This window comes from Arachis hypogaea, chromosome 18 (genome assembly GCF_003086295.3).
Source record: "Arachis hypogaea cultivar Tifrunner chromosome 18, arahy.Tifrunner.gnm2.J5K5, whole genome shotgun sequence".
NCBI classification, from domain to species: Eukaryota; Viridiplantae; Streptophyta; class Magnoliopsida; order Fabales; family Fabaceae; genus Arachis; species Arachis hypogaea.
Window position 1 is genome coordinate 37,595,551 of NC_092053.1, and position 25,870 is coordinate 37,621,420.

At 32.7% G+C, this 25,870-nt stretch overlaps 1 protein-coding gene across 15 annotated transcripts; it reads left to right on the forward strand.

Moving 5' to 3' along the window:
- On the forward strand, positions 1-24,336 carry LOC112772403 (alpha,alpha-trehalose-phosphate synthase [UDP-forming] 1). 15 transcript variants are annotated; one of them, XM_072226150.1, is made up of 19 exons: positions 184-487; positions 11,053-11,241; positions 13,841-14,252; positions 14,357-14,454; positions 14,566-14,954; positions 15,836-15,950; positions 16,099-16,200; positions 17,450-17,600; positions 18,035-18,123; positions 19,260-19,308; positions 19,730-19,830; positions 20,560-20,747; positions 21,130-21,247; positions 21,965-22,132; positions 22,199-22,321; positions 22,401-22,488; positions 22,577-22,707; positions 22,811-22,909; positions 23,325-24,336. In XM_072226150.1, exons 3-19 carry the CDS (start codon positions 13,883-13,885, stop codon positions 23,730-23,732), a joined length of 2,787 nt encoding a protein of 928 aa, XP_072082251.1. In that variant the 5' UTR covers positions 184-487; positions 11,053-11,241; positions 13,841-13,882; the 3' UTR covers positions 23,733-24,336. The 15 variants fall into 15 exon arrangements, with proteins under 15 accessions (XP_025673128.1, XP_025673132.1, XP_072082251.1 ...); XM_072226153.1 differs by lacking the exon at positions 11,053-11,241 and adding an exon at positions 12,973-13,685 and having other exon boundaries at positions 338-487; positions 23,328-24,336; XM_025817341.3 differs by lacking the exons at positions 184-487; positions 11,053-11,241 and adding exons at positions 12,973-13,401; positions 13,560-13,685.
- Positions 24,337-25,870: the final 1,534 nt, after the last annotated feature.

Below are 25,870 nucleotides of genomic sequence, written 5' to 3' on the forward strand. Positions count from 1 at the left end.
GTAACCACATAAATCAAGGGTGGACGGACAAAGTTCCAGAACTTAGCCATATTCTTAATCGGCAAATGTTTAAAATTGTTACTACTTAAAAATATTTAAAAGGAAAATTCAAAATTAATTAATTAAAAAGAAGTGGCAATAAAAAAATTGGAACAAATTCCCTCCAAAGTGATTGGGAGGAGCAAAGCAACTCAACTCTGTCCGCCCCCCCCCCCCCCCCCTCCCCTCCTCTCATCTCTCTCTCAGCCAGCCAGGCCCTCTGTGCCCCGCCAAAAATATTATGCGCCCTCTTTCTTTCTCCTCCTATTTAAACCCATTCGGTTTCTCTCTCGCTCTCATTCTTCATTCAGAACCAACACAACAAACTCTCTCTCTCTCTCTCTCTCTCTCTCTCGCATGCGCTCAAATTTGAACCAGAGAGAACAACACCACTCGCACTTCACGAACTTCACGTCCTTCACACTTCACGAAACTTCACGCCCTTCAGGTTAGCTTTCTCACTCAATTTGGTTTCTCACTCAAATAGCGTAGCTGTAATTTTTCTGTGTTGGTATGTGATGTTATTAATTAGTAGCGACTAGTTGCTTGAATCGGAGTGTTTAGATCTGAGGATGAACCGCTATTGATTGATTTTGCTCGCCTGTTTTTGAGCATTTGAATTTGGGTGATTGTCTTGTTTTTTTATTGCTTTTCTTTTTGTTTAATTTGATTTGGTGTGATAGGTGTTGAATCAATAAGAACGATAATAAGTTCTCTGTTTAGTTGCTGAGAAAAATTCTCTATTAAACGATCTCGTTAAGTTGCTCTTTTCAGTTCGGCTCGAATGGCTCTCGTTTTCCCATGCGTGCCAAATTTTTAGTTATTTGATTTGATTTTTTTTCCTCCTTTTTTTTATATTTTAAAGATTTATCATTAGTACTGTAGTAGTTATATTTAGGTACTATGTCTATGTCCGAAGAAAAAATCCAACCGATTAGAAACACTATTGGCGCGTAATTTTAGCAGCCTTTCTACTGTGGAAATTTGGAATTCAGGAGGAAGTTATGGTCAAAACGCACTGAATTGTTTGTCAGAGATTTTTCAAGATATTTTAATGGAGTCAATGGACATAAGCAGAATGCAAGTTGCTGAAGTGCTTCTGGATTAGAAAAAAGAAGAAAGGAGCTCGTGCTGTCTCGCATCATCTCTTGGCCATAAAAAAAAAAAAAAAAAAAGAAATTATAGTTAAAGTAGGAGAAAATGGCATGGCATATTTAGGTGGTGTACGAGTGCATGACCTTTTTACTTGCTCGGTTGGAATATCTTAAGAATTTCTCTTGCTACTAGTGATGCAACCGTTTTGCGGGTTAGTGGTCCCCCTGCTAGGTGTTTGTTAGTTTTGTTTCTCTGAAAGAGCTCTACGAAAATCCCCTCATTCGTTCCGTGGGGATGCCCTTTGGCAACTTTGAACTTTAATTCAACCTGTGAAATTGGTTTCTAAAGTCCTTTGGCTCATAGTTCGCTCCCTGTCCTTTGTGTGTGTGTGGAGTGGAATGGAAATTCGGAAAGAGAAAACGTCATAAATAATGATATTATTATTAGTATTGTTATAATATATGTAAAGGCCAGGGAAAGAAGCGGTAGAATTGAATTGGGGCCATGGCTTCTTCTAAAGATAGGCTTTTCAGTTAAAGATGGTTCTCATCTCTCTCTATGTGGATCAAAGCAGCACATGTGACTCACTCAGGTACCCATGTGGTTGAGTTTGTGGATACCCGGAATAATGGACCCTGAAACTGTTTTCTCAAAGTTTCTTCTGTTCCTCTCTATACGATAGATTTGCTAGATGTAGTGAGCTTTTCTTAGGGTTCCACAAAATGTCCGGATCAATTTCCATGTGACAATGCTTATTTTACCCATCTAAGCGTAATGGGGACGCCTTTCTAGAACATAATAATTAATAGTTTAGTACGGTATGTCAACTTCAACCTTGTCATTAATTATAGGATGAAGTATAGTAATCAGAATTAGCATTCAGCATAGTCCTCCTGGGAATATGGCGAGGATGAGATAGCCATTCCCATAATTTACTATTAGCCTAATTATCTGATAACCAGAGTTAATTAAGAAGATTATGCTCCTCATTTCTAGTCTCAACGGTTTTGTTAGTGTTTTGCATGACCTAGATATGTAAGACTTGTTGACAGAAATTTGGTCCTCAATTCATTAAGTGAGCTCATTTTTAAGATTTTAGTTAAATTTATTCAATTCTAACATAATTCCAGAGCTTAGTGTATTTGATAGTGGTCATAGCTCTTTCTACATATTGTGAAATGAACTCTGCCTTTTTAGGACCCCTTTTAGTCCGTCTTTTGATTTTTTTTTTAATTTTAGTAATCGACTATACTATTGTATACCAAAATCAGTCACTAATATAATTAAAATATAAATACATATTAAAAATAAATTAAATCACTAATATAATTAAAATATAAATGCAACCACATATATTTATATATAAATACATCCATGACTGATTTTAATAACTGATTTGGTGGACGAATAACATTTTACTTAATAATTGATATTTGGTGGATAGAATACAATCAATACATGCAGAGATAAACTTTTGCGTTTTGTTTTAAATTCACGAGGGCGAGACCATTTATGAGACAATTTCTCCTATGGATTGGCGAAATTATGAAAATGTAAATTTTAATATAAATATACTACGATAATTATGATAATTATGTAAAATTTATTAAAATTAAAGTCATATTTTTTTATATTTTGATAATAGTTTTTTAAGTAATATTTTTTTTAAAAATATTATTTAATAATAAAAAATTATTTTAATTTTAACATTATGAAAATTCTATAACGACTACTCTGTCAATGTTTTGAGTTTTGAGGGATGGGAAAAATCCGCTTGTCAAATAAATTAATTGAAAAATCGGAAAATTACTTTAATATTTTGTTTGGATGGAAGATGGAAAATGAGAAGAAAGAAAATGAAAAGAAAGAAAATAGAAGAAAATAAAATAAAAAAAAGTTGATTTTCTTTTATGTTGTTTGGATGAAGAGAAAATAAATGGAAAGAAAATAGAAGAAAATTTTTCTTGTATTTAGATAAAAAAATAAAAAAAATAAATCATAACCAAATGAAATTACATTAATACCCTTTTTTATATTATATATAAATTATAATATATCAATGTATCTAAATTATTTTTTCTAATAAAAAAATTATCCAAATTATATTTCAAAATTTTAACGTATTTTTTTTATTAAAAACAATATTTTTTTGAATTTATTTTTATAAATTTATTCTTTTCTATTATCTTTTAATGTCATAAATAAAAATATAAATAAATAATCTCACAAAAAAATAATAAAAACTACTCATATTTTACCTCATTAATCTCCTCACATAAAAAGAAAACTCTGAAGTGCTTCTTCGAGTTATTTATGAAGTAAAGGACTAAAATATTGATAAAAAAAACTATATTTTAACAATAAACGATGATTAAGAGTCTTAATTCAATAATTATTGTTTTAATTATTTTTTTATATTTAAATAAATAAAATTTAAATACAAATATTTTTCAAATTATTAAAAAACAAAAAATTCAAAAATATATTTAAAAATTAAAAAGAAATTAAAAAGATTTTCTTTGACAAATTATCAACTACATACTCATCAAAATTGGTATTCATTATATAGTATATATACAAGAGAAATGTAAATGTTTTATAAAAAATATTATATAATACCTGATGGTCCTGACCTTTTCTAAATTTTTTTTCCATAATTTAGTCCAGATTATAATGCATGTATATCCGGATGAAAACTAAATAAAGGAGAGCGGAACTCTATTTTTTCCACCCTTCTTTTTGGCCGTCGTATGCGAAACTTTCTGACTTTGATTATTGTGCAAAAAACTGTCCTGCACTGGTGCTGCGACAGATGCTTGGATTAAATATATTAATTAACAATTCTCACCATGTTTCTCCTAAAAGTCAATCACATATCTTTCCCAAGGAAGCAGCCGCAGCCGCAGCCCCTCTTAATTTTGCCAGCTCACTCTTGTTCTGTTATTCATTTATATGTTGACGTCATTCTTACTTATTATTGGTGAGAGGGACTGAGGGAGCATGGTTGTAAAATTTTCCCAAGAAAACCGCTTTTTCATGCTTGGTGGATAAATCTCCACAAAACCTGTATCGAAATAGGACAGTAGTGGGATTTTATTTTTCATCGTGTGACATTCCTTTTCTTCGGCTAAGTATGCTTGTTAAATGGTTTATACTGTCTTTACCAAAAATGGAATGCTTTATCCCGTACGATGTATTTCATTTATAGTTCAGGCCTGGACACATGCTTTCTATAATTGTGGATATAGATAGCCGTATGCCCGTATATTGTTGACCCCGTTTGAAACTTGAAAGTGAGACATGCTGTCCACTGTTGCATGGGGATTTATCATGAGATATTTTCGACTGGGTAAGCTGGATTACTACACTGGTACCGTCAACACTGTCTTAATATCGATAATCCCCCTCACACCAAAAAGGCAAAAACAAAAGAAACATGAACACCCATAAACACACACCTCGTAGGTTTTCTTTAGTTCGAGTGGAATGTTGTGGAGGGATGGCACTCTCTTCAAAACTAATGTCATCCTAGGGCTGGCAACGAGTTTTTATGGGAACAGAAATATGTACTCCAGAAATACTCTCTGTCCCTATCTCCTATCACGACGGGTAATAGAAATTTCATATTCGTTGGATATTTCAATATCTACAAATATGTACGGGCTTAAAAAAAATAACAAATAAAAAAATTATAAATTATAATACAAAACCAATAACTCATAATTATGTATATTATTTTAATTTGGCATCAAACAGTATTGTAACAAATTCACAACAAACTCAATGTTATAATAAAGTCAGTAATATAACAAAGTTAGCATGATAACAAATTCAGTATTATAACAAATATTTACAATTTTACAATAAACTCAGTATTATAACCTAATATCTCAATTTCAAAGTAATAAAATTTAAACTCTAAACCTAAGTTTAATTTCACATTAACAAAATTCAAACTCTAAATTTAATTTCATAACAATTTTATAGATGAATTAAAAATCAAAATATATATTAAAATCAATTTCATCCATTAACAAAAATATCCAACTTATTGCAAGGTCGCTACGAAAAAGAGTTGTCGTTGTTAGTAGAGGTGGCGCAGAGTCGTCGTGGAGAGAGGCATCGTTGAGCAAAGTCTTGCTGGAGCACAGTTGTGGTCGAGGTTGTGGATTTGAGGCTTCGTCGTGGAGCAAAAGTGCCGTTGCCATCGTGGAGCATAGGCGTTAGTTGCTGGAGCAGAATTGAAGTCGACATTGCAGATACGAGGCTCGTCGCGGAACGGAAGTGGAGGCAATGACGAAGCTGCAGTGAGTGACGCAGCAATAAAAAAAATTGAGCCGCGGCAACAACAACGACGCAAGGGCCTACCAAAGAGGACCTGGTGAGGTAGTGAAAAGGAGGAAGGAGAGACTAGTGAGATTTTGAGAGAGTGTGTGAAGTAACTGAATAAGAGAGGCTGATGAGATCTAATTTGAGAGAATGGAAATATTTTGACATAATATATATATATATAATTATTTTTGTAATTTCATATTTACGGACATTAAACCGATACATACGCAACGAGTACTTATAATATATATATGAAATTATTTTTATAATTTCATATTCACGATTATTTTTATAATTTCATATTCACTAACATTAAACCGATACATACGCAACGAGTACTTATAATATATATATGAAACTATTTTTATAATTTCATATTCACGAACATTAAACCGATACATATGCAACGAGTACTTCTGTCTTTGTTTTCATTCCGTTTATTATACGGATATCCGGTACTTGTCACCTGCAACAAAATGCTTACCAGACTGATCTTCAACGGGTAAATTTTAGATATCCACTCCCGCTGGAGAAATGGCCATCCCAAACATTGGGAAGAAGAAAAGCTTAAATGTGGTAAATTCCATCTTTTCATCGTCAATTAATTTTGTATTCCATGTTTAGTATATTTGTCTGAAAAAAACACCACTTTTAACATAGGTTCTTAAAGATCACATGGTAAGTTAAACCTTAATATATTTATCGGTCATGCTGTGTACATGTCTTTAGGGATGGGGCCCGTGAACATTGTGACACTGGCACCGACCCTAGTTAGCTGCATGTATGACAAATTTATGGTTTTGATGAAACTCCCTGGTTATTGTGTATCTTTCATGGGTCCCAGCTTTGAAAAGTTGAATCTCACGTATCTGTCTGGCTCCAGCAATAATGTAAAAGAAAAAATATTTTAATTTTAATTTTTTTAATTATTTTATAAATAAAATCATTTTAAGTTTTTATATTTTTAAAAATATATTTTTTAATTTTTACTCATTTAGAAATTTAAAATATAACAAAAAATAAATTAAGACTCTCCATTACGCATGGAAAAAATTCCCTCGCAATTTATAAGGAGTGGAAAACAAATAACAAGGATGCAAAAGCCTTTTTATGTTAATTAGTACTAATTTTGTCGCTTTTACGTGGACTTCATTCATTTAGTCACATGCTTTATGCTTCATTATCATGGTTTTCGTATTTTTTGCCTTTATAAATCTTTTCTCTCACTAATTTTTTGGGAGTCATTTAGATAAAGATGTCAAAAATATATTTTTTTAAATAATTTTAAAAAATTAAAATTTAATACATATAATCAATTAAATTATATTATTTTTATTAAAATTAAATCAGATAAATCAGTTTAACAAAAAAAATTAATAAATTAATTTTGAATCGGTATAAATTAATATTTTTTATAAAAAATTACTATAATATTTCTATTATAAAACATAATTAAAATTTTCTTATTTTATATATATATTTTAAAAACTTTAAATTCTAACTCTATAACGATAGAGAAGAAAATGACTAAAAAAATTAATATATATAATAAGAATATTTTAGTTATTTTATATAATAGGAATATTGTAGTCATTTTTTTATAAAAAATAATATTAATTTAGATCAATTTAAAATTTGATTCACTATTTTTTAGTCAAATTAATTTATCTAATCTAATTTTGATAAAAATAACATAATTTAAATGATTATATATATTAAATTTTAATTATTAAAAAATATCTTTAAAAAAAGATGTTTTATGGATCTTGATAGTTGATAGGAACATCCTCCGATATTTATTAGTTTTTTTCTTCTTGTTATTCTTTTTTCCTTTTCCTTTTTGTTCGCTTGTTTGTTTTTTTACTATTGCTGCGAGAAAGGTTTGGTGGCTTGAGGAAAATAAATATGACTTTCATATGTGTGGAGCTTGTTTGTTGCTAAAAGACATCCAATTAAATATTGTCAAGTAATTAAAAAATATTTAATATAATCACTTAATATTTCAAAAGTCATATAATTATAAGCACATGATTGAGTGATTGACTAAGTGGCTTTTATGCTATATTATGAATTTTATAAGTTGGTGATGTAATATATTGTCTCAACTCGGTGTGTGGAGACATTTACAAATTATAAAAAAACAAAGCTTGAATATTAAGAAAACATGTAAAATAATAAAGTAAAAAGTTAACATTTTTAAAAAAGTTCTCTCTATATTAAGCTTTTTCAAAAAATATTAAAAGAAAAAAAAAAAGAAAACAATTATTCTTCTATAAATAATCCAAACAGCCACGACACCATCCACCTCCACCTCCACCAAAAGATCTTTATACCATTCTTCTTTTACTCTATTTGTTATATGTTTTTTTTTTCTTTTGTAAATTATGATTTAAAAGAGAATGTAAGTAACCAAGTTGGGTTGGTCTAGTGGTTAGCTCACTAGTCCGCTTAAGCAAGTGTCGGGGGTTCGAATCCTGCCTTGTGTATGCAGCAACCCATTGGCCAGCGGCAAACCCTTAAATGGAGCTCAGTACCGCGACGGATTAGTCCTTGACTTGTCGGGTTGGGAGATACCGTGGGAAACAAAAAAAAAAGAGTGACATCAAATCTTCAATTTTATTATTAAGAAATAATTTTACTAAAGCAAAAACTAGAGTATCAATTTTTCCTCTTATTTTTAATAAATAAATAGCCCAATCGAAAACGTGAAATTCATTTTTTTTTTGTTTTAGAACAAATAAAAAAAGTAATATTAATTTTCTGATATCCTATTTCGCTAGGTAGACAAGGGATGTGAACTACGAGCTGTACTCCAAGTCTGATAATTATGAAAAAATATCTCAACCTCATTTCACTTTTATCTTTCACTTTTTTTATTGTCTATTTTCATCCACACCAAACCTTAAACCCTATTTTCAACGTAGTCTCCCACTGTCACCTCCTCAGAAACGCAGTCCACCGTCACCGGTCAAGAAGCTGCGATGCGCCGCTGTCGCCACCTCGCCCACGCTGTTCCGTTGTTGCTCCACGCCATATTGCTGTCTTTCCTCCATGCCGCACCGCTGCCTCTCCTCCACGCCGCACCGTCGCATCTCCATCTCCCCTGAAACCTGCAAAGTGCCATCGCTAGCTTCGCCCCTGTTCCCAATGAGCGAAAAGGCTGTCCGTTGCCCCCATTGTGCTGCGCACAGCTGCACCGCCCTACTGCTTCCATGCGACGCACATTTCTGCCGAGGAAGAAGGCCGCTTGTCATACATTCGCACCGTAACGACGCAATGCGTCTCTACTTCGTCCTCGTCTTCATTCACCTAAATGACCCAAATAAATATCCACATCTTAGTGAAAAAAGCATTCACATACATAGTAAAATAAACATCTCGCGGAGCATGTGCAGGTAGAATCAAATAAATCAAGTAAAATACCAATGATATACCCAAATAAATCTCCACTTTAAAATGAAAAAAAACCATTTCATACATAGTAAAATGAACATCCGACTTAGTTGATAAGAAACAAGTAACGAGACAATAGCTGCGGGGCACCAAGGTCACGATACAGCCAAGGACGGATCCAGAAATATTATTCTGGAGGGGTCAATAACATGTATAATATTAAAAAATTATACAAAAAAATTATATAATGTAAAATGTATTACAAAAATATATCGATAGAGAACATATTTTAAAGTACAAAAAATATCTATGTACTTTTTATTAACGAAGTGGTCGATTTTTCGTATCATAAAATTTATTGATAATATAATCTGTATCAAATTTTTCAGCAATTTTCTTTTCAATATAATTAAAAGACAATTAGCAAGAAATTAACTTTTCATTTTGTTTATGAGTTATTCTTCACAATATTCATCGCTAAAAAAGATCTCTCTGTTGTAATAGTTGAAAGAGAGAGAATTAATACCAAATGAATCAAGAAAGACGCTCACAAGAAAAAAAACCCACTTTATGGGATTTGAAAAATTTTATTTAATTAAAAAATATTAGTCAGATTTTTTTAATATTGTTACTTACTTTTTTAGATATTAAAAATCATTAATATTTAGGTTAGGCTGGACTTTTATTTATATTAGACTAAATACTAAATAAATTTTAAAAAAATTAAATCATACTTAATAACTTATTATATTAATCTTTTTTTAAAAAAGTTGGGGCCGAAGCCTCCACTCGCCCCCGATATGTCCGTCCCTAGATACAGCAGCAACAACGATGGCACAGGATTGCGAGAGAATGGTTGCGACAAAAATAAAAAAGAGATTCAAAATTATGATTAAATCTAATTAATTCAAAATTTGATTTTTAAAATTAAAATTAGGTTTCTTTTTTTAATCTGTTAATTACGTTGTTTAGAAAAAGTGTTGTTCCTCTATACTTTCTCTTCTGATATTTCAAACATTCCTGTGAATGAGGACCTCACATCTCAATTCATTTATGAAAAATACTAGGAATCTATCAAAATTTATTATTTTTGGCTATTATTTAGTCATCAATTCAATTTTTTTACTCTAGTTCTTTAATCTAATAATTCAACAATATATTTTATCCCATATTTTTAAACATTGATGGCTAACTGATGATTAAAAATAATAAATTCTAATGACCCTCTAATATTTTTTTTTATTTATAGTGGTGTGAGATGTAGGTAGCCAAAGATAATAAAAAATAGTTATATACAATTTTTATCAATAACATACGAGAGACAATAAAAAATAGCTTAAATAGTCTAAAACTATCTTATTTAGTATTTATTTATTATTGTTAGAATAATTGTGCAATTTTAGATATAATAAATATATAATTACGGATGTTATATATATGAAATTATATATGTTGTTATATAAAATAACTTTAGATATTATCTCTCTAGTAATAGTATTACCAAATTTTAAACCATGAATATACGACACATTTACCACAACACACATATGACGGTTCTAATTAATGCTAATATGATAAATTTATGAAATAATATCAAATTAATTTTAAATTGATGGAGACTTTGATGTATTAAAATACCTCAATTTAGAATTGATTTCATTTAATTTTATAAACTTAAACCAATTAAAATGGTCATATGTGTACTATAGTATTACTTAACTTACCATATTAATAAACTTTGATGCAACAGCAAAAGTAATGAAAAGATTAATGTGACCAAGTTAAAATATTTAAAAAATAATAATTTTTTAAAAACGATTTTGATTATTATCTCTCTAAACCATGCTGTTGAAATTTGATATTTATTTATTTATTTATTTATTATTATTATTATTATTATTATTATTATTATTATTATTATTATTATTATTATTATTATTATTATCTTTTGCCTTTTAACTTTGATTTGATGTCCATAACGACTGGTCGAGTATCTGATTCTCAGCTTGGAGCTTTGGACATAGAAAATTTTTAAAATTTCAAATCATTTTCATGTATCGAAATGTTTACACAAAAAAGAAAATGTTGATATTAAAGATTCTGTGGTGAGAAAAAATAACTTATTCCAGCTCCATTCTCTTATATTCTATCTCCTTTTACCGATCCAAATATATCCTCCAAACAACATCAAAGAAGCATAGAATATTGCAGAAAGCAACAACACTAGCTAAAAGCAACAACAAGAACGAGAAGATAGTAGATTCAAGGAGCTGGGGACCTGAACCTCACATCCTTGGGATATGGCGTATCGCCTTGCTTTGCCCCAAAAGCTGACTCCCACCACACACAATCAGACAATCTCCTAAAGTTGGATCCTTTTCGGTATAAAGATATTTTATATTTATGCATTTAATTATATATTATCTTAATAATAATAATAATAAATATATTATAAAGTTAGTAATTTTCAAATTTTTAAATAAAATATACAATAAAATTTTAAAATTAAAACAAACATTATAGTCCCAGTTCCATTCTGAAATTTTAAACAAAGATTTTATCCCATCTATATCCCAAAGATATTTTTACCCCTATCTTCGGATATCACGATTCACGACTGATATACACGTCAAATTCTCGTTGACATCACTACCACCACTCCTGCTTCTTTCTTTCAATGCTTTTGCACTATCCATGGGTCCTCGTCAAGGTGGCGTAACAAAAGTTATTTTTGGGGTGAACACAACTATAAATAATCCAAGTTTTGATTGAACACTTAGGCGAATAACTTTTTGCGGTGTTTTTTCCCGATCTAATAATTAAGTTGTCCATTTATTTTCCTAACAAATTTAAAAAATCGATCTACCTAAATGTAATCGTAAGCTTTTAACTGGCTTCCGACCACGATCATTGTATAGTTAATTATCAAATTCAATTTTTGAAGCAAGAAGAACAATGCCCTATGACTATGAGGCTATCACGTATTCCAAAAGCACATTTAGGTGCAAAGATAGATGCCATAGATGCCGTAAGTTGTAAAGCAAGAGAATATTTTCTATACAAATTGCTGGCTACATAGACCTCCCAAACCCCATAGGAATCTGCATAAACACTGCAAAACCAGTAGTAGCACAGGCGGAATGAGAATCAAGTGAGTGGAGAAGAGGCTTTTGAAGCCGAATAACAACCATAAATAGTTAGTGTTTATATATAATAATAATAATATTATTGACTGAACGTAATGGAATGGACATAACTTTGGAGAAAAAAGTAATTCGTATCAAAATGTGGCTTGAAATTTAGAGTTATTCTTCTAAGTTTTAACTTTTAAGAATACATCTCATATCATGAGGCCAAAACTATTTTTCAGATAATTATTAATTATTATGTAACGGTCACCTTTAATGTAAGAAAATAATCCTAGCGGCTAGGCCTATGCTTGTTTGCAAATACTACTGGTTATTTGGCAATATTTTCTTTTTACGTTCAAGAAAAAAAAAATTTAATTTGAGTATTCTATTGAATGGAATAAATTAAACTAGAATATGGAGTTTACTCCATAGTATATCAACAAAAACTTTTCACATATTGTTGGAGGACATTTAATATTTATTTTAAAATAAATCGTAACTAAGTTCATTTATATTTATAAAAATTTTGAAGTCTTATACCTGAAATGAAAAAATTGAAACCTTATTTATTTAGCGAAGAGTGTTAGAATATCAACAGATTTTGTAATTTGTAGTTATTGTATTTTTAATTGTGTGAGATTATAACTAATAATATAAAATTATTTATTTTTTTATTAATTAAATACTGATCAAATTTTAATAAAAATACTAATCCTTAAATATTTTCTAATTTAATAACATGGCTAACTATTTTAAAAAAGATTGTCTTGGTCATACAAATCCCGTTATTAAAGGTCTGTCTTTCTTGCGATTTCAATAGAAAGGTTAAAAGAAGCAGGAAAAGGGTTCCAATGGAATGGAACATTATCATTCTTTTGTGTTGTGAATTCACAAAAATATTTTTATGGTGCATATTTTATATTAATCTGTACCAAAGCGAATAGTATTAATATTAAAAATAAGAATAAATTATTTGCAACAGATATGGAGAAAAAAGGCAGAGCAAAGCTATATGTGTTGGAGTTGGAGACCTTGGGGCTTGGGTTGGTTCTGGAATATTTTCAACCCTTTGTTTATGAATTTTTATTTTTAAAGTAAAATGTTTTTCTTTCTGGTTTCAACAAACTCTTGGGTGTCACCTGCATGGCAGTGAGGCCATATGTGCCTTATGAAGCTTACACGAGGATTCCACTGCTACCACTTTTTTTTCTTCTCTCACCATGATAATTCCCTGCCATTCAGATTCTGTAGATTTCCCACTCTCTCTTGGTACCCTCTTCGCTTGTATTTACTCCTCTCACCCTGACCCAGCTGGAGATTGACGTGTTGAACCACAACTGTCTCTTGCTTTCACTTTCAGCTTCTGCTGATTTCGGAGGTGTCTTGTGAGCTGGCCTGTGAACTTGTTCCTGTAATATTTTTTTTTCTTTTCTTTTTTCTCTTCTCTATTCTATTCTATTGACTTCTTGACTAATTTCAATACACCCTCTTCTTTTCTTCGCAATGTGTGTTCTTTCGTCAAACACTTCCCGTGATTTCCACTTCCTTCTCTGTTCCCATTGTTCTCAGCTTTGCTCATATTCCATTCAAATACCAGTCCCAGGGATGCTGATAATTCCATTCCGATGTATAACTTTATGAATCTGATTTTTTCCAACTCATTGGCAAATCCTGTTGCCTTTTGTAATTTTGTAGGTACTAATTTCCCTTCTGATTTTCACTGATTGGAAAATTTTCCTCCTCTTTGGTATTGGAATACTCTGTTTATTTTAACAGCGTTATACTCTGTTCTGCTTGAAACTAAATTTGTTTTTGACAGTGTGTTAATGTTGTTTGAAAACGGAATGCAGGGGAGGCAGTTCAACTGCTCGTGACATTGATTTTGAACGCCAATGGTTGGATTCCAAAGTAGTGAACACATGCCTGGGAGCAAGTGTAACGGTAATTCTAATAATTTTCCAGGTCGAGTTGAACGACTCGTCAGAGGAAGAGAGCTAAGAAAAAGTAATATTTATAATGTTAATGGCGTTGCTGAATATTTTGAGCATGACCTGCGCTTGGGAGAAGAAAATAATTACTGTGTTGAACGTTCCCTAGAAGGGGTAGCAGCATCAAAGTCTCTTTGTGAAAGGGATGATGGGAAACCTTTCAGGCAACGGCTTTTGGTTGTTGCCAACAGGCTGCCAGTCTCAGCTGTTAGGAGAGGTGAGGATTCATGGTCTTTGGAGATAAGTGCCGGTGGCCTTGTTAGCGCTCTCTTAGGTATGTGGTCATGAGGCTCCTAAGTTTTCATATTATTTGATTGAATAAGTTTGTTACCGCTTAGAATATGGTTTTATCTAACACGACTATGATCTTTGACAAAGGTGTGAAGGAATTTGAGGCAAGGTGGATAGGTTGGGCTGGAGTCAACGTGCCTGATGAGATTGGACAGAAGGCACTTACTAAAGCCTTGGCTGAAAAAGTAATGAGCTTCTCATTCACAATGTTTAAAAGAAATTGTGGATTTTATTCTCCTGTTTCTTTAGTACGTTTTATGATATATTCTTTCTCATGCTTCTGACCTGTGTTGCAGAGATGTATCCCAGTGTTTCTTGATGAAGAGATTGTTCATCAATATTATAATGGTTATTGCAATAACATCTTGTGGCCCCTTTTTCATTACCTTGGACTTCCACAAGAAGACCGCCTTGCCACCACGCGTAGTTTCCAGTCTCAATTTACAGCATATCAGAAAGCAAATCAAATGTTTGCTGATGTTGTTAATGAGCACTATGAAGAGGGTGATGTTGTTTGGTGCCATGACTACCATCTTATGTTTCTTCCACAATGCTTAAAGAAATATAATAGCAACATGAAAGTTGGCTGGTTTCTACACACCCCGTTTCCATCTTCTGAAATTCACAGGACTCTGCCATCTCGATCGGAGCTCTTGCATGCAGTTCTGGCAGCTGACCTAGTTGGGTAAGCTCAACTTAATAGTCCATTTAGGGATCACCTTTTTTTGTTTGTTTGTTCATTTATTTATTTTTTACCAGTCATCTAATTTTCCTTGCTTTACTTTTGAATATGTTTGATACAAACATGCTTAGTTATTAAAAAGATTCTCTCATGTCACCATGGGACAGTTTGGGAATGGAAATTGTGCTATGAAACTTAGATATTTGACCTCCATAAGTTGTGTTAGGCCTTCACAGCCAACATAAAACTTTGTCGAGCTGATCGCACCTAGTGGGCTTTGTTAAAGTTAAGGTTTTCTGGGTCTGGAATTCCAGTGATGAATTCACTTCTAGGCCATAGCCAAAACCACTACTTGACCAAACCAAGTGGCAGTAAATAATTTAATGCGAGCATTGATCTTGCTTTCAGAAAACAGAATACTTTATTTGAAAGAAATCAAGTTTTCTGTACTAAAGACAGGGCGTATTGCAATCCCCAAAACACATTTGTTTATCCAATAAATTTGTAAAGAATATAAGGAGTAGTATGCTTTCTTTGTTTTTACTCAATCTACCAAAGTACTTATAACTACAAAATTTTAGTAACATTCAAGAAGCTTATGTAAACAAATTCTACCAAAAATGCAATCAGTGTTAATTGTTTCATTGCTGTGGTCATATAAATGGCCAGAGTGGCCCAAAACCTTTCAGTGTAAAAAGATTGACAGATCTTGTGGTTAAATGGTGGTATGCTGCTCTTCTCTTGTTCCGTTTGACATTCTTTCTCTTCCAGTTTCTTTTAGGTTCTGTGCTATGTGATTCCCCTACTTCATGCTAAATGTTGTCCTTTCATTTTTTGAGATTGTTATTGCTTCTGACCTGGATAAGTATAACTTTTGCTGACAGCTTTCACACCTATGATTATGCACGGCATTTCGTTAGTGCATGTACACGCATCCTTGGACTTGAGGGCACTCCTGAAGGGGTTGAGTATCAAGGGAAGCTGACTCGAGTTGCTGCAGTATGTGCTCACAGAATTTGTCTATATTCACACGCTTTAAATTTTCAGTCAAAATTACTTGTTGACATTTCAACACATGAAACTATTCTTAAATATGATTACTATAAACCTTGAACTCTTTTTTACTTCTGTTTTCCTTGGATGTCAGTTCCCAATTGGTATAGACTCTCACCGATTTAAACGAGCACTTGAACTTCCTGAAGTCCAGAAGCACATCAAAGACTTAGAAGAAAGATTTAAACACAGAAAGGTACATCTTTTACTTTGTGAATCAGCTGCTTTTACTGTTTATATCATATTATATATAATTTATTATTCTTGTTGGCGCTTTTAACTCAGATTGTTTGGATTTACATTTCATACATATTACATCATTCTATAAATTGAGGATCTTAGAGTCGTATTAGTTCCTTGACACTTTTAAGTTTTAAATGTATTGGATTATTTATGTGAAATTGCCTATTATGAAATCGAGTTTCTTGGATTTTGAGGACAAGTAGTTTATCTTGTCCTCGTGCTACAAGGTGGGGTTATCTGCGGGATTAAATGTCATTGTACTCTATGTAAGAACAAAATTTCAGAAAAAAACAAAAAATTAGATCAACGTCTTGTTTAATGAACTCTGCTACACTTTTATGCGCCTTTTAATGGAAACAACAAATAGAAATAGAAGGAATAGAATGAATGACTGAAATCTGTAAGATATGCAGGAACTAACAGTAGTTTCTGAGCAAGTTTAGAGAGCTCAGTACTCGCAAGCGTGAACCTTAATTCTTTCCTGAAATGGATGAAAACACCACCCTTACATAGTTACGTCATATAACCCTAACTCGCCTTTGTTCTTTCCAAGTACTGCAGAAACTTTTGTAGTAAGTTTACAACTAGAGACTACTATGATTGGCTGAATTCCCCTAGGTTCCTATGATCATATCAGCTTTCTCTGCCATTTTTAATCTGACAACTAACCATTTTTCCATATTTATCACTGCTGTTAGTCTTCTCCGTTGTCCTCATTTGACTAAGCACCTTTGGCAGGATTCTTCTATTGATAATATATTTATCTAAAGGAATAATGATTTATGGGGATAACCACGCCTATAACAGACTTTCATTCTTGTCTTTCTTTTTCCAAAGAAAAATTTCTTTTAAAAAAGTATATAAACTATAAGAGGGTTGGAATTGTCTGCTGATAATATTTATCATTTCTTAATCAGATCCTTCTGCCAGTTTGTCACAGAGGAAGCTATCGATGTCAATCTGGCAACTATCTGTCATGATTGTGATTTAACTATGAAATTTCAACTTATGGTGCATTCTTCTAGTAATTAGGCATTAGTAAAGGACTACTGGAGTGCTATTGTTACAGAGTTGCTTTCACTATAAGTTGCATTTGTTTTGCTATGGGATGCCAGCCAGATATTCTTCTTTATCTTGTAGCGTCGTGCTTCTTTAATTTTGATCTAATCTAATTATCACTTTACCACTTTATGCCTTGACAGGTAATGTTAGGTGTTGATCGCCTTGATATGATCAAAGGAATCCCTCAAAAAATTCTGGCATTTGAAAAATTTTTAGAAGAGAATCCTGACTGGCGTGAAAAAGTTGTTCTGCTTCAAATTGCTGTCCCAACAAGAACAGATGTTCCTGAGTGTATGCTGCATAATTATTCCTTTTTTCAACTGTGTTAGTCTATGTTAGAGTAAGCCTGTTGTTTTGATAGGTTGAAGATCATTTTCCTATATCTGAAAGGTTGATCTAATTTTTGTGTGCACTATTGCTATAGCCTACAGTATTATATTGACAAATATATATTCAACATTTAAGGGTCTAGAGATCGAAATAAATAAAAGAAAAGGAAAGAAAAAAAAACTATACATGCAACATGCAACAAGTGTGCCATGTCATTAGCTTTCCATTTTATCTACTTCATGTTTTCATTGCTAGGCATGGTTTCTACTGCTCTCTCACTTTCAATTTTACATTAAGTAATAGCTCTCCTAAAACCTAAATCTGTATTTCTTATTATCTAAATAAACAGAAATGTGAAACATGCACTCATTCTTTTATTTCTTTCGTATTACCAGATCAAAAGCTTACAAGCCAGGTTCATGAAATTGTTGGTCGCATCAATGGAAGATTCGGATCATTGACTGCTGTTCCTATACATCACCTGGTGTGTTCCTTTAATATTCATCTGTTGAAAATTATATTAATGCTGATAGAGTCATCACATATCAACCAGGATTATCTTTTCGGTGAATCTTCCTAAAATCTCACTGGAGTATGTAATTCATCAGTACTGATTGCATATAATTTTCTTAGTTTCTGCCATGTGATGTGTTCATTTTACACCTTTTATTAGGATCGATGAATTTATAATTAATGTTAACTTGTTTGTCGAATTAAAGGGTAAAATATGGGAGGTTGGGCACCTTTGTTGGTTCATTTAATGCACCTGCTCATATGAAACAGTATTATGCATAAAAATTTACTTGTCAATCAATGAAAATGTTCAAACTATATCTTACTCATAGACTGATTGATTAGTAGGCGATAGAAATGTCAATAATTATTGAGATTTTCTTCTTGATGTTATAACATTAAGCTGGTTCTTTATTTTGTTTCTGGACTCTTTCTCCATGTAAGAATAGTTAAGTAGTATGTTGGAAATGTTACTTATCATGCACTCTGAATAGGTACTGCCTTTTTCTCCATTTTCTTTAGCTGTTACCAGTAACTGCCCAGAATGAACCACACATATCAAACTCCTTTTAACTTTAAAGCATTCAAATTGGTTACACTTTTTGTTATTTAACAATTATGTGTGTGTGTCTATATATATATTGTTAGTAGCTCCATATGCTAGATTTTTCTCAGATACAGTACTGTTCTGGTTCTTATTCATAGCCTTGCAAATTAGAGGAATGGCCTGCTTTTAGAGATCTGGAAGTGCTGTGTATAACAGAGTTTCAGCTACCAACCAATTAAAACATGATAAGTCCAATTGGGTAAACAACTAACTATTGGCAACAATACTAAAAGTTATGATTTTCTCATCATTGAAAAAAAATTGGCCTTGGTTAATTTAAATTTTGTACTGATTATCGTGTGCCTTACGAAGTTTGCTTATGAAGCTAACAATGGCCAAGGATAGGGCTGTATTAATTGCGATGAACTTTTAATGTCCACATATCATACCTAAATAACATCAATCATTCTTACATGTGTATTCTGATTATTGACATACATCGTATGTTTAATATTAATTACGTTGCTATAGCTGATTTAATGAATTTTCTATGCCTGCAGGATCGATCTCTTGACTTCTATGCATTATGTGCTTTGTATGCTGTTACAGGTACAATCTATGTGATTTTTTAGATTTTTTTTATTCTGAAGATTTCCTGTGAACAATTTAATGTCAAGTTGTTAGGTGGAAATAGTTAGCCTCAAGAAATGGTCATGTGTTTAGGTACACTATAAATGGAAATTTCAGTGCCCTTTTTGACATGAGTTGATATCATTTAATTGCCATCTGCAATTCCTTTCAAGCTCTTCATGAGAATTGTGTACACCTGTTTCTCTCTTTAAATATGTGTTTATGTGGTGAGAAAATGCTCTAATAAAGTTATAGTTTGAGAAGGCACACTTGCCTCCAAATCCAAAATGTGGTTTGCATATTTACCTTTTATTTTTTATTTTTTTTGCCGATATTCCATTTATTGCAGTAATTTTTTCTGCTAAATAGCATGTTCATACTCTCTCTGTTTCTTTCCCAGATGTTGCACTTGTCACATCATTGAGGGATGGAATGAATCTTGTCAGTTATGAATTTGTCGCTTGCCAAGCTAAAAAAAAAGGAGTTCTCATTCTTAGCGAAGTAATTACAGAAACTTAATGTATTTATATTTTATTATACTTCTTCTTTCCGGGATATTTTAAAGTTGAATTACTTTTTGGCGGAGAATAGATTCTAATGTGAGAAAATGGAAACATCTAGGCTTCTGTACTCTTACATTTTGGGTTATCAAACATTGGTTTCAGTTGGCTTTTAGGCTGTTGCAGATAATCTTTTAACTAGGGAGCAGAGATGATAATATTACCCTGAAAAAAATTTTCAAGCTACATGCTGTGTCCATTTCATATCTTTCCAAGGCCACTTTTTAGTCACCATTACAACTTCAAATGATCTTTAAAATTTTCTCTTATTTAATTTCCTTCTATGAAATACTTTCAATTTTCAATCAGTAGTTACTTTTCCCTGCATCTTTTGAAAAAGCTCTCAAATGGCCTTGCTTAATGAGAGGCAGGGCCATGTTACCGAACACCATTTGCTCCCAAATGCCAAATCTCTTGCAATTTGCAATTGTCTGCAATTTGGATGAACGATATACTAAGTTTCATCTTTGCTTCTTGAAAAACTTGTAGACTATTTGTTTAATCTCTGTTTGTAGAAGGATATTGATGCCTCTCATCTTGGCATTTAAAAGTTTACTTTTGCATATTTGGTGCTCTTATTTAGATGTATATGTGTAGTGGATAAGGTTCAGATTTTTTAAACATGTATGTACACTGTTGATCTAGTAACTGACTGCTGGAATTCTTCCAGTTTGCTGGTGCTGCGCAGTCTCTTGGTGCTGGGGCAATTCTGGTCAACCCCTGGAACATCACAGAAGTTGCCGCTGCAATTGACAAGGCTTTAAATATGGAACCAGTGGAAAGACAGAACAGACACAAACATAACTTTGAGCATGTAACACAGCACACTGCTCAGGAATGGGCAGAAACTTTTGTCAGGTACATTGCATTCTAAATATCTTTTTATCCTTATTATATGTTGGAAGTTTGCAATTTATAATGAGGGTGAAGTTTCTTATCGGAGTCTGTTGTTTTATGCATATTTGTTCAAAATTTAGCCTGCATTTTAGACTCTTGTGCAATAATAACAACAACAATAATATCCTATCTTTGGTTTTGTTCAAAAGCCTCTGTTACTCGGGGAAAGTTATAAAACTCTGCTGATTGGATTATACTTTCTTTTCAACCATTACTTTTCATACCATAGATGTCTGCTTTTAAATTCTGAACTAAAATAATTTAGCAAAGAATAGATGTTATGCTTGGGATTTTATGTTAGATCAAGAGTACCATAATGCACCTCATCTTTTAATATCTGCAGTGAATTGAATGATACTGTTGTTGAGGCACAGCTAAGGACAAAACAAGCTCCACCCCGACTCCCAACCAAGACTGCAATCGAACGTTATCTGCAGTCAAGTAACCGATTGCTCATTTTGGTATGTTGTCTTATGAAGCTTGTGACTTATTTGAATACTGATCTTTCAGGAACCCTTTTAGATCTTCTGGTTTAAAACCAACCATTTTAATTCTTGTTTGAATGTTTCCTTGTTGCTATTTTACAAAGACAGAAAAGCACTTGATTGCAAACTATCAATACATTTATTTTTTCTCTTGAAAACTAGGAAAGTTGCAATGGAGAATAGATCTGAAGCGTTATAACTCGAAGTGAGAATAATTTGCTGAAAAGGAAAAAATTGTGATTTCAAAACAGAAATATTTCAGCAGTTTAAAAATTAAAACCAAATAGGAAAACCAGCAAGATGCTTGGTGGATAAAGGATAACTGTTTTAGCACCTCAATAAGTCAAAACAATAGCCATCCAAATCTTCTAGGGGTTGTTTGTGAGTTAAGTTTCGGAGGGAGTCGGAGGGGAAGAGAAAGCAACAAGTCCTCCAAATCCTCCCATCCCCTCCAAACTTTTAACTCTCGAACAAAGACTAAAGGTTGTAAAGAAATGAAGAGGCAAGTTGAGGAAATAAACCATCCAGTCAAGACTAGAATTTGATTAAATGGTCTCTGGCCAAGTGTGCTGTGCTTCGATAAATTTTCTCATTTGAGGAATGTACACAATTTTTTATTAATAATAAATCATGAAAAGTTTCATTCATTTTGTATTTAAGCATGTTATCTTGACATGGTCATACCGACTGTAGGGGTTTAATGGAACTTTAACTGAACCTGTTGAGAAAAGAGGTGACCAGTTTAAAGAAATGGAGCTCACTGTTCATCCAGAACTGAAACAACCCTTGAAAGAACTTTGCAGTGACCCAAAGACCACAATTGTTGTGCTAAGTGGAAGTGGTCGAGCAGTTCTAGATCAAGTAATTCTCGTCACATTACGCCCTTTGCAAAATACTCGATCAAGTTTTAACTTATTGTTGTTACAGAACTTCAAAGAGTATGACATGTGGCTGGCAGCAGAGAATGGGATGTTTCTAAACCCTTCAAAGGGAGAATGGATGACAACAATGCCAGAACAGCTGAATATGGAATGGGTTGACAGTTTGAAGGTTCTCATTTTGAAGCTTCAATTCTTTGGAGTGTGCCTCTTCATGATATTGACTTACTCTGGTGATCCTGTGTTTCCAGCATGTTTTTTTGTACTTCAGGGAGAGAACACCGCGGTCGTGTTTCGAAGAAAGGGAAGCTTCACTTGTATGGAATTACAAACATGCAGGTTGTTTTTAGTTGTGTTTGAGGGGACCTTTTATGTTCTGTTCTGCCTCTTTTTTTTTTCACTTGCTAACTCCTCACAACCATCATAGATGTTGAGTTTGGAAGAGTTCAAGCAAGGGACATGCTGCAGCATCTTTGGACAGGCCCAATTTCTAATGCGTCAGTTGAAGTTGTTCAAGGTAGCAGATCTGTTGAGGTGCGAGCTGCTGGAGTTACAAAGGTGAATTCTTCTTTCTGTTAATTGACTTCTCTGTTATGTTTTCACCTTAAAATTCTCAAGATGATTAATCTCAAAGCTCTGTACCTATTACCTGATTAATCAGGGAGCAGCTATTGACCGCATCCTGGGTGAGATAGTCCACAGCAAATCCATGACAACACCGATTGATTATGTCCTCTGTATAGGACATTTTCTTGCAAAGGTGGGTTTGATTTTCATTATTAAGTACAATTATTTGTTTACTTCTATCAGCATATGCATGTATGTTTAATGTTGTTTACTCATATGCAAAGAAAATCTTACAAACTCTAGGTGATTTTCATTATGTATTTTTGGTTTAAAATGTGTTTCAAACCCTGTTGTTGTGATCCATTTTTCGTACTTTACAATTAACTGATGACCATTTGAAAGAAACCGCAGATAAATTCTTTACTACTGTAAATCCAAACATTATAAAAGTCACTACACATTTGTTTGGGAGCTGGGAAAAATAAGTCTGATCCGTCAATAATCCTATATATTCAATCTCTCTTACTTTAATTTTGATGAATAAACTTGCTCTTAAACTGAGTGGTGAACACAATGGTAGGAACTGAACTTAACATTACTGATTGCAGCAGGATGAAGACATATATGCGTTTTTTGAGCCCGAGCTTCCTTCTTCCGGTGCGGCTCATTCACGAAGCAAGGTAACAGATGGAATCAAGTTTCCAGGTGAGAAGATGACATCTTTGAAGATCCCTGCTAACAAAAATGGAACAAAGTCATCTCAAAATAAGGCACAACGGCCTGCTCCAAATTCTGAGAAGAAACCAACCAACCATGTCTGCCGTGCACCACGCCGGCCGGCTCCTGAAAAGATCTCTTGGAATGTGCTTGACCTGAAGAAGGAGAATTACTTCTCTTGCGCCGTTGGACGAACGCAAACGAATGCTCGGTATACACTTGGCTCTTCAGATGACGTTGTTGCATTTCTGAAGGAACTAGCTGGTGCTTCCTCAAACTCTCTATTTCAGAGTACCTGAGTTTAGATTCTGTGGTTTTTGTACATGACCTCAGAACTTGGCATATCCCTGGAACCTACTTCCTTGTCCCAGGCCCCAATGAGAAAAAGGAATGCAAAGGAAAGAAATTAAAGTCTTTCTTATGGGAGGACGAAAAGGAACATTGACATTCTCAAATTCAATAGATAAAGAATGTAGGTATCATAGTCTCAGAATTCCTTGTATATGTTCTGCTGCCTTCAATTTAGTCATGCTCATTTCTCTATTGTAGTCTTGTAGCCTTCTCAGAATCCATCTCTAACGAGTAGTTTAATAAGGGTTTACACTCTTATATATCCTAAATTCCGAACATTCAATTCTTTTCTCTTTCTTAAACATTAGGAAGATCTTTTGGAGAATGTTTTAAGTGGGTATATCATTATCGACTTATTAACAATAGTCGCCAAGTTATGACCTAATTGCTAGTCAGAGACTACTTTCTTGAATTGAAAACATGGTGCATGTTATTACCGATTGCTCTTTCCTTCACTTGACAGCTGGATTTGTCTTCAGCTTGACCTTTTTATGTAACCTTCTATTGAATAAACTAATGTAGACATAAAAATGAATATTTGTGTTTGGTGCATATTCAAAGTTGTCTTTAATGTCATTTTACACCGTTTATATCGTAGAACACTTCTGCGTAATTTGGATTAGCTATGATGTTTGATCAATAATTGAGCGTATAATTAACATATATATTATTTAACGAATGAAGGATAAAATTGCCTAAATAAGGACTTCAATCTGTTTTTATATTCTTTCCAAATCATATAATTGGATTCAAATTTCAATAGGAATTAAGTCCCGTCTATAACATCATTTTATTACAAAACACCTATATGTTTTCCGAAATTTTCAATTAGATAGATGTTTAGAGAAACATTTAGAAGGCCATATCATTATTCTTAAACAATTCCAAACTTGCATCTGATGAATCTGCTCAAAGAAAATGAAAAATCACACTTGTCATCTGAGTGATACCTAATAAATGATACCATTTTCCCCTCTAATTGTGTTCCGAAGTAACTTACCTGTATACTTTTCATATTTTGTAATATAAAAATGTTATTTAAATATAAAAATGGATAAAACCATTCACCAACCAAAAATGACGGGGGAGTGGGATTTTTTTTAAATAAATAAGAAAATATTTTATATACTAAAATATACATTTTGTAGTATTTTTATCAAAATTTATCACCTTTTTTTGTCTCGTTTACCGTTGTAAACGAAATAAGATTGCACGTAAACGAGATAAGGTACAAAACGACGTGGCCGTATCACGTTTATACACGTGCTGTGTAACGACCTTATTTCATTTACAGTGTAAACAAGTTATGTGCAATCTTATTTCGTTTACACTGTAAATGAGATAAAACTAAACCCGTTTGGATTTATTTTTCACCTATTTTTTCAACTTTTTTTCAATTTTTACCTTCTTCTAATCATATTATTGACTTACTCGATGCAGATGCACATGATTCGAACATCAACCGACTGGACAGGACATGACACATCGTGAGGACAACCGACTTCGAGGTTAGTGTTTTTTATTTCTATTTATGTTAGAGCATATATATGTAGCCATACTTAGGGTACTATTAGCCAGTGTTTGGATAGTGTCCATGTTTAATAGAGACATGGACATAGTGACACATGTACATTGTTTGTTTGTTTTTTTTTTTTTGAAACAAAAAAAGCTCAACACACTAAAGTGGAGTGACGAAATTAAACAAAAAGAACAAAGACAACACAATAAAAAATCAATCTAATATCATCTCTAGCATTGTCATCAACAACCAAAAGGATCAATACCACTCCACTCTTTGTAACTCAAAAACGCCTTTCTTTAAATGCTCTCAACACCTGTCTCTTTAATGTTGAAAATTCTGTCATTACGTTCCAACCAAATATTCTAAATCACTGCAAATGTTCCAAAGAAAATCTGACACAACCCCACAATATAACTCAACTCTTCCCACACCACTACCTTCTCATCCCGTACATGCGCCCTATATACCAAACAAAAAGCACACTTAAAATTACTTTTTGCACTATACATCGTTTGTTTATTGAGACACAAAATGTGGATGAACACAGGAGTACATAATATACAT

Bases quoted from the DNA above. Each gene is read 5' to 3' on its own strand.
- LOC112772403 (XM_025817343.3), top strand. From the start codon at position 13,883: ATGGTTGGATTCCAAAGTAGTGAACACATGCCTGGGAGCAAGTGTAAC. The intron at 14,455-14,565 runs GTAATGAGCTTC...CCTGTGTTGCAG, and splicing joins CTAAAGCCTTGGCTGAAAAA to AGATGTATCCCAGTGTTTCT. The intron at 15,951-16,098 runs GTATGTGCTCAC...CTTGGATGTCAG, and splicing joins AGCTGACTCGAGTTGCTGCA to TTCCCAATTGGTATAGACTC.